This window comes from Haliotis asinina, chromosome 11 (assembly GCF_037392515.1).
Source record: "Haliotis asinina isolate JCU_RB_2024 chromosome 11, JCU_Hal_asi_v2, whole genome shotgun sequence".
Classification (NCBI taxonomy): domain Eukaryota; kingdom Metazoa; phylum Mollusca; class Gastropoda; order Lepetellida; family Haliotidae; genus Haliotis; species Haliotis asinina.
The window spans coordinates 22,470,445-22,483,131 of record NC_090290.1 but is presented as its reverse complement, the minus strand read 5'-3'; the positions used below and the strand labels follow the sequence as shown (position 1 = coordinate 22,483,131).

General features: G+C 38.0%; 1 protein-coding gene across 3 annotated transcripts in view; it reads left to right on the top strand.

The window, feature by feature from the left end:
* Positions 1-12,687, top strand: part of LOC137256365 (5'-AMP-activated protein kinase subunit gamma-1-like) — a 372,719-nt gene that overhangs the window by 24,124 nt on the left and 335,908 nt on the right. The window contains exon 1 of one of the 3 annotated variants that reach the window (XM_067794191.1): positions 491-562. The exons of 1 other annotated variant lie outside the window; for it this stretch is intronic. Coding sequence is in view for 1 of the 2 variants with exons in the window: in XM_067794185.1 (XP_067650286.1) it covers positions 642-806 (165 nt within the window). In the remaining variant the exon portion in view is untranslated. Of the gene's footprint in view, positions 1-490; positions 807-12,687 lie in introns of those variants that run through there. One more of the 3 variants, XM_067794185.1, reaches the window with a different exon arrangement.

Sequence of the window (12,687 nt, the reverse complement as noted above, 5' to 3'; positions counted from 1 at the left end):
TTTCAAGTCATATTGATCATATGTTCTTTTTTCAGATGGGAGTTAATAACATGCAAAGCAAGTGATGATCCAAACGTTTTTTCTAGACGCAGGTGTATTCTCTCCACTTAAAAATACTCCCACATAGTTTCATGTCTTCTATATAGTTGCTTTAACACTTTTAAATATAAAATCGATGTTTTAAGGCATATTAGACATGGTATTTGCTTAAACTCAACAGATTTGCATTTTTCGACACAAGATTAAAGTATTTTAAACATGCAGGGTTATGGGGCTACAAGTTACTTTTTTATCAAGTGTTCATTTACCAAGTTCCTTTTCACACCATATTACTCTCATTTAGTTTTGAAATTGGCATTTTTACCCTAAAGGCAAATAAAATATGACGAGGCCTGCGAATGTGGACGAAAAACGTTGGTGTTCGTTTTCGCATGGAGCCCCACCCGATTTGGAAAGAACCGATTCCGGTTGTAAAGATTGACACACCAAAACTTTCCCCACGTGATCATTTTTCACGAGCAGCACGCGATTGACCAGACCCTATTTCAAGAGCTGTCATAATGTAAGTAGGTGTCAAGTTTGCAGTGAGTGGAAGCGTGGTTAAGTTACGAGTTTGTGTTTGAAACTAGACATTACTGAAAATGGCGTGTCGACACCATCGCGGATCATGGAGTTCTGATGAAATTGAAGACCATATTTTGCTTGAGGTTAACGTAGAAAAGGAGCACATGCATCTGTTCAACATGCCTCCTGTTCAAGAGGTCTGCGGTATCGATGACGAAATTGACGTCTTTGGCTTGGCACAGGTAGCGTGATTTGCTTTTATCTGCTGGAAAAATTGCAGGTGTTAGCCCTTTTACCCGAAAACGCGAGTTACTGTCGTCTTGTTCAGTTGTTGACGCGCAAAACGTTGACGCACGTGACCGCGTTATGAGGGTCAAGATGGGGGTGTTTATCAGAAATTATTAATCAATAACATTTCCGACTTTTGTCAGTGTTCTGTACATTCAGGAGAAACGTCTGGAACATCCTTTGCACCTTGCACGCATGTCAGATTGTAATTTTGGTTTTTGTGACATGTTAGAGAGACTTGTTTGTCTGGAAACCTATGGAATCAGCTGGAGCAGCTTTTGTTCATTTAAATAATAATGGTGTTGTTGGTGGATTCAGTATCTTGGATATCTTGCTTCTGACAAATGGACATGTGATTTAAGTTATGTTTTTCTCAAAAAAGTGAAGTTTTGATGTTAAGCTGATATTTGCAAAGACTTGGTCACAGTCGACATTTGACTCAGCTGCCGTTTACATGGGCGCCAATGTCCCCTCCCCAAATCTTCAGTGTAGCCTTAGTCATTTTCAGAAAATATATTTTGGAGGGTGAGGGAGGGGAAGGGGGTGGTGGTAGTAGGGGGGATCTTGTCTTGCCTCATCCTACAGGCACCCTTTTACTGTTTGAACAGAGGGTACAAGGGTGTTACCCTTGTGGAGAGACATGTCTTCCTGTGTCCACCCATCCATTTTCAATGAAATGAGGATCGGTACCTGGTGGGGTTGTTTGCATGTGATACGTAACATTTGGGTTTGTTCCCTACATGGGTACAATGTGTGATACCCATTTCTTGTGTACCTGTCAGTTTTTGCTGAAATATTGCTAAAACCAATGCAGAACCCAACTCCCCTCTCTGTGAATCTGACCAACATTAAATGGAATGTGCAAAAAGTTGGGATGGGTTTGTGAGAATGAAATCAACTTTTAATGTTGTTTATTGATAATAGTTTAAAATATCTAAACTGTGTCAGTGGATCATGAAAAAGAAGTATTTTAATGTGCCAGATAAGCTGCAGTGTTAACAAAACACCAACCACCACCTTATCAGCAGCTATACTGAAGTGGGTAATAAAGGTGTCAAAGGTAAAAAGAGGTAATAATTAAGTTATATAAGTCTGTGCAGTATTACCTGTATTGCAGTATTGCATACTTCAGTCACACTAGAATATGTCATGTAGTGACCAAGACTGTGATGGGGCCCTGCCCTGCCCTGCCCTGCCCTGCCCTGCCCTGCCCTGCCCTGCCCTGCCCTGCCCTGCCCTGCCCTGCCCTGCCCTGCCCTGTTATGTTATGTTATGTTATGTTAATTCCTGACATCAAAATTATAAGAAATGGCAATATATTCTCCATTTCAGACACTAAAATTTTGAGTTTTTCAATATCTTGACCATGTATTTTGTTCAAAAGAAGTGACAGTACATGTCAAAATCTTCCAAGACAATACAACCTTTTAATCATGAAAGAATAGCATATTACAGTTAATATTAATTTATTAGTCACAGGAAAGTAACAGGTCTGTATATTCAGACGGGTACACGGGTGTGACTCATTACCCACCTGTCCTGGGTATCCGGGTTACCCATCCCAGCCCTACTAATGACAATGATGATATAGGTACATAGTGGTTGTGGAAGTTCTGCCTTGAAGTTTATTGATTTTGATGGCAGTGTCTTCAAAAATAGACACTTTTTGCAGCCATTACCTCATTAAACTGACAAACTAACTTTTTAATTAAAGAAGAAGTTTTGTATCCATTTGGAATAAACTTAATGGCCATTGGTTCATTTGTGTCTGAATGTTATATAGCTCATCACAGACATCAGTACAATCAGTTACTCTCACTAAGAAATCAGGTGCTAGCTGTGTGAATGATAAACATGACGAGAAAAGGTGAGTGGTAAAGACATTATCAGAAAGAACCATACAAAATGTTTGGACACAAATCAGGATTTTGAAGCATGATTCAGTGATTCTGAATCTAAAATTGACTGAAGTTTCTGTAAAATCTCCTGATGTCTGTCTTTTAACCAACTGAGAGATCCACAGCTTTCAAACACCAATGGCCTTGCTTTGCAGAATCTGGAATTGTTAAGCCTGTGTATGAATGTCTACATAAGTCAGTATCCAAGGATGCCAGTCTTGGGACAACTGTGCCATTATTTATTTGTGTAGTTCTTTCTTCAAATGATTATTCATTGCCATTGAACCATTGGTAGTCTAAGACATCATGCAAGGACACAAGGAGTAGATGGCTGTTTTGCACATATTAATAATTGATAGTTGCATGACCAGCCTGCATATTTTACTTTGTTTACACATTTCAGTCTCTAGAGCTGTATTATCATGCATCTTCTGTATCAAGAGGATGTCGGAGAAGATGCCCTTTAAGATAGGACGCCATTACATTGTGATTTAGACAGCACTATGAACGAGGTGTGCACCTTAAGTTTCCCCCCAAGTTGAAGGGGGTTGTCAGCATGTGCGTGATGCTGTCATGTTCCCATGTACAGTGGCGCTATGTTCGGCATACTGCATTCATCAAGTACTTATGTATTTTGTGGATGTGACACTTAAAGATGTGGGTTAGAACTGGTGTTCAGCAACCCCTTCTTTCAAGAAGTGGTTCAAATCCCAGTTCAGTTTGATTATGTTTGTAAGTCCACAGCTAGTGGGTTCTACCACCCATGAAGATCTGAGTTAAGAGCTGTCTTCATCAAGCTTGAGGCATCCCAGATATCTCCAGGGTGTATGTTTGATAAATCTCTACTATACCCTGGATGCATCTATAATTGCCCAATAATTTTGTTATTTTATTTATGAAGATATCAAGGATGTGCTTGAGGTGACTAATGGACTTGTGTAGTTCAGACTGGACTGTTATTTAGATTGGCGTCATGTAAACAATAAACAATCAGTAATATTTGTTTTGTATGTTACGTTCAAAAAAGAGAATGTCTAATCCTCCACTCGTTCTTCAAAGTATTGTTGATTACTGCCAGGCGTGTTGCTACACAGAATTGATGATTCAAGTTGAGAATGTGTGTCCTTACTTAATTTTGAATAACAATTAGTCTTTGAAATGAGCATATCTTACAGAAAAAAATATTGTGAAGGTCCCGGGGTAGAATAGGCCTTCAGCAACCCATGTTTGCCATAAAAGGCGACTATGCTTGTCGTAAGAGGCGATTAACAGCATAGGGTGGTCAGGCTTGCTGACTTGGTTGACACGTCATTGGTTTCCAGAGTGTGCAGATCGATGCTCATTTTGTTATCACTGGATTGTCTGGTTGATTATTTCCAGACCGCCGCCATATAACTGGAAGATTGCTGAGTGCGGCGTAAAACTAAACTTACTCACTACTTAAAAAAGTTCATAGTTTGAAAAAATAATATAATGAAAAGGAGCCCACAAACTCTCTTCATTTTCAGCTGAAACTGTGGAAATCTTGCCCCATTTTCCAGATTTGCATGGGTTTTTTTTGGATATATTTGCTTCAGGGTCTATACAACAGATTTGTCCTTTGCAAGGGCATGTATTCTACAGTTAAAATTGTACTGTTGTTGGGATATTAATGAGGTCACAAAAGAAAAGTTCAAACGATTATCCATTTTGGTTATTTTGGGGGCTTTCAAGAAATGTATATTTTTACAGAGGAAATCCTTCTTTGAAATTAGCAACTCTGAAATTAAAAAATCATGAACATTGTTTGGTTCTGGAACTTTTTGTGATTGATTCAAGTGATTTCTCTGACTAACTTCATGCTGTGTAATTTCTTTATAACTTAGCACAGTGAGAAGTAGTCTTCATTTCAAAATGGGATTGGCCTGCGAATTCCTAGTGTTACTTTAATATCATTCATTCAGTCCAGTTTACGTAAGGGACTTGACACTGTAACCACTGCTCAAATATTTGCAGTGCAGAAAAGCGCCCCATGGGAACCCTGAAAACCTAAAATTGTCTGTTCACACCTAGCGTACCCTGATTATTTGTTAGCTAGTCCCCCTTCGTCTCACACAAGATGACATAGCAAATACTATTCAAAACGGTTTTAAGGTCACTTCGTTCTTTCCACTCGCATACTGAAATGTCCATATTAAAGTACTGTCAGAAATAATAATTTGAAAAAATGTTCCGAGGCTGTTACTCTGTATCCCTAAAATTTACACAGTCGTAAATAGCGTATGTCAGAATAACTCACATTGGTATTAAAGGATATCCGTAAATAGTTTATGTCAGACTAACTCACATTGGTATTAAAGGATATCCATAAATAGCGTATGTCAGAATAACTCACATTGGTATTAAAGGATATCCGTAAAAGCATTTTGACTCGTAAAATCTGGCAAAACTTAAACCATGAATATCTGTTGAAACCAATAGATCGGACTTAGATGGCAATTAGATGGCAATTAGATGGCACTAGTTCAAATGATTATTATATATGTCAGGTATTGTTTATAATGAAGCTAAGTCTAATTTCAAAATGGCCATTTTAAAAGTGTCCTTGTAATACAAAATCATTGCACACTAATTTGCACTAAAGCCACGGTCTGTTCTAATTAAGTCGTTGAGGAATTACAACTCTCTCCTCAGTAAAGTCCCTATCACTCTGACAGTTCAGCCAAGCTTAATTTAACAGATATTTCACACTTTCATATATTAACTACACAAATTAAAGATACAAATGTGAAAAAAACCCATATTTTTTCTGTTTTGATGGTTCTTTAATTACTGATGATTTATGTAGGACTGGGGGCGATCTGGGAACAGTTAAAACTTGACCACCTGATGCTTAGTATTAGTAGTGACCATAAAACCATACATCTATCATCAACTTACACAAGGTGGTGATCATCCTGTATCTTATACGTGGCCTGTTTAGTGTTCAGGCAAAACCTAGGAATTATCTTGACATGAATAAATCACCAAGGGAATAATGAACTCTGCTTTCTGTTTAGCTGTGGCATAGATTGATTGTTTGTCCTTGTAATAAAGTCAGCTCATTTAAAAATGTATAGATTCAAAGAAAAATAAGAGAGAAGCCTGGACCAATTCCTAATTTCAAGGTTTAACCAAATCTGCAATTCTCTAATTTTTAGGAATTTCTGTAGTCTTGTCAATGTCATCTATCAATATTAAGAGCTTAGGTAATCTACGCTTGCTCAATCATTCTCAGCTGGAATTTGACTCCATTTTTAATTAACATCCTTGGGTCTGGATGACAGACTAATTGAGGCAAGAAGGATTTGGAAAGTTTATGATTATATCCGGTTTAATGACAAAATAATTAATATCCTCCTGTGAATAGCTTATTTAAAAGAATTAACTTTGGTACAAGGGCATTTGAAATATTAAACAGGATTTATTGTGTCTTGTTACTTTTGTCAATAACCACCTTATTTATTGTCTGTTCGATTACTATGTTAGTATTTAATAGTGATCTGTGGTTTTGTTATTTCTTCTGATAACCAGATTACCTCAACACTAGAATTCACTGTTGGCTACTTCTTCTGTTAGTATCAAAGCTGTAAATATTGAATATCTTCATGTTTTATGTTTACATTCCACATCAAGCTGTCTTGCTTGGACATCTCACTCACTAGCCCACTCTACCACTCACATCAAACTGACAAATGACATGCTTTGACCGCTTGCTCACTCCACCACTCACTCACTTCAATCACTCATTCAACCATATGTTTACTTCTGTCACTCAACCACTCACTTAAATCAGTCAACCACTCGCTCACTTCAATCACTCAACCACACACTCAACCACTCATTCACTTCAATCACTCAAATACCCGCTTAACCACTTCTTCACTTCAATCATTCAACCAGTCCCTCATTTCAATCACTCAACCACTCACTCAACCATACGTTTACTTCTATCACTCAACCACCCACTCAACCACTCATTCACTTCACTCAACCACTCCCTCACTTCAATCATTCAACTACTCATTCAACCGCTCCCTCACTTCAATCACTCAACCACCCACTCTATTCAATCACTCATCCACACGCTCAACCACTCCCTCACTTCAATCATTCAACTACTTCTTCACTTCAGTCACTCAACCGCTCATTCACTTCAATCGCTCAACCACCCACTCAACCACTCTCTTCAGTCACTGACTTCAGATACTCAACCACTCACTCAACCAGTCATTCATTTGCTGAAAGAGATGGCTAGTGAATGAGTGAGTGGGATGAATTTATTTTTTTAAATTCCATCCCTAGAACTATGCAAAAAATAATCTTCAAATGTACTCATATAAAGATCAGATCTCGTCAACTTGACTGTCACCAGCTCATGTTGGCTTTATTAAATATCATGGTTTAGTATTTAACAATCAAACAATCAGATAAAGTAGAACTAGATCATAAATGCATGGACAAAGTGACTACTGTGAAACCACTACCATAAAGCCATAGGTCACTACTGTGGTTACTATTCTTGTGAGTTATTTGACAAATTAACCTTTAACACTTTCTTTTAATCTTTCCTTGTATACTTGTAGCTTACATTTGACATTTCTATAAATGGAAAACTAATAGTTAAAGTCTTTGTTGTGGCTATTTTGGTAATTCTTTTCCGTTTTTATTTTGAGTTTGCAAAGGGTGGTTTAAGCTTTTGCTCACCAAGCCAAGGACCAGGTTTGATTCCAGACACAGGTACAGTGTGTGAATCCCATTTCTGGTGTCCCCCACTGTGATATTACTTGAATATACTGAAAAGCAGCATAAAAACTACACTCACTAGTTTTGAGTGGCACCAACAGTTTGGATACTAATTTGACAGTCCCTACCATGTGTTGATTGCACTGCAGAGCCCCAGGTAGTCTGCATATATGGGTAAATTGAAATATAAGTGTAGCAAAGCAATTACGCATAAAAAAATGTTAGATATGTGAAAGGTTTCCGACATCTGTGTACGGAATATATTTCTTTAAATCATGTGCATAATAAAAAGACATAGATTGCTATCATTTGTGTTGAATGACATATTATTTCTGGACAACTTCTCATGAACAATCATTCCATATGTAACAGGGCGTTAAGTCATACCACAGGTGACATCCTTAACTTGTCAGCTTGTGATGAGGTTAACCTCTTTGGTTAAGGATCAGAAGGTCTTTGGTTCAAATCCCAGGACAGGATTGTGAATGTTTGTGGCCACTACATTGGCGCCCAGTGTAAAGCTGAGTATGTTCAAGTCAAATTTGAGCAGAATAAACCTCAGTACCAAACTATACAGTCTGGGACGTTGACAGTGGAATGTGTAACAGGGTGTGGAGTCATCCCACAGATGATACCTTGTCAGTTTGGGTTAACCTCTTTGGTCATGTGGACAAGATGCCCGATTTTGGATCAGAATGTTGACAGTGGAATGTGTGACAGGGTGTGGAGTCATCCCACAGATGATATCTCGTCATCTTGATGACGGGGTTAACCTCTTTGGTCATGTGGACAAGGCGCCTGATTTTCGATCACAATGTCCGTGATTCAAATCCTCACCACAGAACTAGGAAATTTTGTGGCCACTACACATACATCAGTGATATTTTGAACTGTTGTTTATGTAGCAGACATTCTGAAAATGCTAACGTGGTCAACTTGATTCTGAATGAGTGGGGTTTGTTTTAAAAGTGAATTAATTTCCATAATATTTCATTTGGTTTTGATGAGGTATCACATACAACATATGTCATATTTGGGATTTCACTTTCTTAGTAAAGTACAAATTCTAGTACTTTTTTCGGTTGAGTCCCATCTGGGATTCGAACCCGCACCCTCAGAGTCAGGCACCTAATCGCCAGCACACAAAGTCAGCCGCCTAGCCCGCTCAGCCACCGCGACTTCCACAAAATGAAAGTCGGACAACTGGTAGTCTAGACTGCGTACTTTGTGTACCCCTCTGATGAGTGTAAATTGGCACGGCTCCCACGGCCGAAAGCTATGATTACACGATGCCATTTAGAAAGTGGTCACATGCAACATATGTCATATTTGGAATTTCACTTTCTTAGTAAAGTACAAATTCTAGTACTTTTTTCGGTTGAGTCCCCATTTGTGTGCTGGCGATTAGGTGCCTGACTCTGAGGGTGCGGGTTCGAATCCCGGATGGGACTCAACCGAAAAAAGTACTAGAATTTGTACTTTACTAAGAAAGTGAAATCCCAAATATGACATATGTTGCATGTGACCACTTTCTAAATGGCATCGTGTAATCAGGTATCACATAATGCAGCATATACCTGCGTAGTAAACTTATTCAATGACGTATAGTTCGGTGAGTAAAATCACTCAAATACACACATTTTTTAAAGCAGTAGGTAACTATCAAGAAAAAACCCACTCAACATTCATACGACCCACTCCTGAAAAATATGGGAGATTCAGAACCCGCATGAGTTAAATCTCACCTGGAGCCCTGGCACTGTGCTTGGGGACTTAACCTGGGAAAACCTAGCGTACAAATATACTGCATGACACGAAATGTGACATGCTTCAAAGCAAGCGATGTGACAGGGTACGGATGTCCTGACAAGGTTGTAATGGAAGACGATTTAGTTATCACCAAATACAATTATCATGGTCATGCAGTTGACTGCAGATCTAAAGTGAGTCTCATGTTGACGACATTAGTGTGACGAGCTGACATGGAGATGTTGGGTGAGAGTAGAGAGAAAATAGATGGAGGTAGCCAGAGGGTCCAGTTGACATTTGTGGCAAGCGGACCTTATAGTGACAGGATCCATGCGGTCATAGGAGACATATACCTTCCAACCCTTCCTTCTCTCCTCACAACCCGCAGGGGAATCAGCGACTTGCAAGGGAGAGCTATTCGTCCCAGAGAGAGATATTTATGTCAAACACTGCTTTGTTCATGAGGTGCAATCTGATGATGTATAATTTTTTTTTTTTGTAATTTACATTTTATTTCTGAATACCTGTTACAATTTAAACTAAGCAGACTGCTCAGGTTACAGGTATAATGGTAATATTTGTTTTGAAAAAAGACAATCCAATCACTCACCATTCACACAAACACAGAAAATTAATGATTAAACATATTATTTAAGAATATTGTTAATTCAGTTGTATGTAAATAAGCTATGATATAAAATCCATTTGAAATAAAATTCGGTTTTACATCTTTTGTTGAAGATACATTTTTCAATAGTATATCTGAATTTCAACTCACTTCTGAACTGATATTTGATAAAGCAGAATTGAACTTGCATTTATGCAAGTAATGCTTTTCCATTAATATGAACAAGTCAAAAACAGAGTCAGTGAAAACACTTTTCTTACAGACAAAAATTATCAGTTCCATAGTGAATTTGACATGATGGATGTGATCACAACCTTCTGTAAACCATTATCAAAATTTTGAACAAAAGTTTTGCATACAAAATCACATTCCATAAGAAGTGCCAAATAGATTCCTTTTGTTCATTACAGAATGAACAGAAATCCGAATCTCTTATTTTAATTTTTTCAAGAAATGTATTGGTTGTTAAAATTCTATGGAGTATCTTATACTGAAACCATCTCAATTTGGCGTCGTGTAATATGGTATTCAATGATAAAATAATTACTTACAGAAACTGGGTCACATTTTGTATATCTTCAAGGAGTTTTCGGTTACTTGTTAGATTTAGTCTGTTTTCATTGTATAATTTGCAATACTAATAAGAGCATAATGTCTAAAATATTTACCACAATACCTGAAAAGCTGAAGGATTGGTGTGGGATGAATATGCTCCAGTGCTGAGCATGAGGAAGGGTAACAACAAGTACCATTCTTTAATGGTATAGTTTTTCGCTGCTTTTAGCAATATTCCAGCAATATCACAGCAGGGGACACCTAGAATGGGCTTCACATATTGTACCTATCTGGGGAATTGAACCCAGGCCTTTGGTTTTATGAGCAAATGTTTTTACCACTAGACTCTGCCACTGCCCTCTTTGGAAAGACGTGACATGGGATTAAACAGACATCTAAATTCTTGCAGTTCCTTAATCCACAAGACTGAGCGGTTCAGTTACCAGAGGACTCAAGATCTGAATTGGATTTTGTGTTCTGATTTAGGAGATAAACATCATGTGTTGGCCAATTTTTGGGTGTTATTGAGTATTTGAAGCTGGGGAATATTTCATTTGAAACCTCTGGTGTCAGTTTTATCGCCACTGTAAACAAGAAAAGTAAACCACTCGTTTACATCTAGTACGAGTACAGCCGTGAAGTCACAGTCATCAGCTGGCCGTTTCAACTGGTTCCCATGGTAGCATCTGGAGCTGCTCATGTGTGATGTTATTCTGACTTTACGTCAGTATGATTTGAATGGCGTCACCACTGTTAATGACGCAACAAAACAATTGTTTGCACTGTTTCTACATGTCAAAATGCAGCAAATAGTCTTGCAGTTTCTGGGAATCAAATACCATTTGATCATGTTTTTCAACCAATCAGATTACAGAATACAGTGACTTTTGGCTTACAATTACATATTAATATTCTTTTGAGCTAAAAAAATATGGAGCTCGTAAAGTAGCCAAGTGGTTTATGGTGTTGGTTGACCTGGGTTTGATTCCTATTTGTGTAATACCTATTTCTGTGCTTTGATATGGCTTTAATACTATGAAGGCAGGTGTTAAACTCTATTTGTTAACAAACCATACTGACATGTTTTGTGTGAGTGAACATCTTCAACACATAATGTGCTTTACTGGATCTGTTGATATTGATCCTGCTATTGCCGCAAAGAGGGGGAGTGCAACTCATGTCATCGTGGCTGTAACACCATGTGACACTGCTATGTGATTGTGCTGCATCCCCACTGTTTGGATTCCATTTTTGGTAACTGGTCCTCTCACGTATCCTCGTTTATTAATTTCTTTGTTGTTTAAAAATGGACTCTGCAATATTCCAGCTATATGATGGCGGTCTGTAAATATGTTGCCTCAATCAGAATTCAGTGATCAACATCATGAACATCGATGTACACAAATGTGATGTGATGACGTGCCAAACCACCAAGCCTGACCACCCGATCCCATTAGTCACCTCTTATGACAGACATGGGCTGCTCAGAGGACAAATATAACCCAGGTCTTCACAGGTACATGTGATCACACTGTGACCTTGAATGTTCCTCCACCTGCCCAACTATCTGCATCTACATAATATTACTTCAGTATTCATGTTTATAATAACTCATAGATTCTCCAAGTTTTTGTTTTATTTTTTTTCACTAAATCAAGGAATGAGTTAGTTCATATTTCTCAATGTGTTTCTCACACTGTCGTCAGTGAACCACTGTTGTGTTTACCAGAAGTGAATCTACAAACTCTTTTTTTCATTAATTGGAGCTGTTGTGCAAAATACAAGTTTGTTGCCATTGTTTGATGTTTATTACATTTGAATGCTGATTGTTAGATTTGAAGATATCAACATTGATGGGTCCCCAGCCCAACTGACTTGTTGGGTTTCAAATTATTTCAGTCACGGCACTGTCATATAGTTGGAATATTGCTCAATGTAGCATTGAACAAAAAAGCATTTCAAAGATAATACTGCATCTGGCTTTAAGTGCCATAGTGTGTCGATGCAGATTGCTTTGTTAACAATTGGACTACAGGGAGTGCAAACGCTGGCATTTTGCCTTGTGCTATCTGTGGCAAATGCCAGTAGATACATCATAAAGGTGACAGTGATATACACCATTCACCTTTTGATAGTGATGCATATAGATAACGCTGAATATTTTAGGTTCAGTGAAGACAAGATTCTGTGAAAAGTTGTGAGCCTTTGTTGAAAAATTTACTTAATTGAATTGTCTTGTAT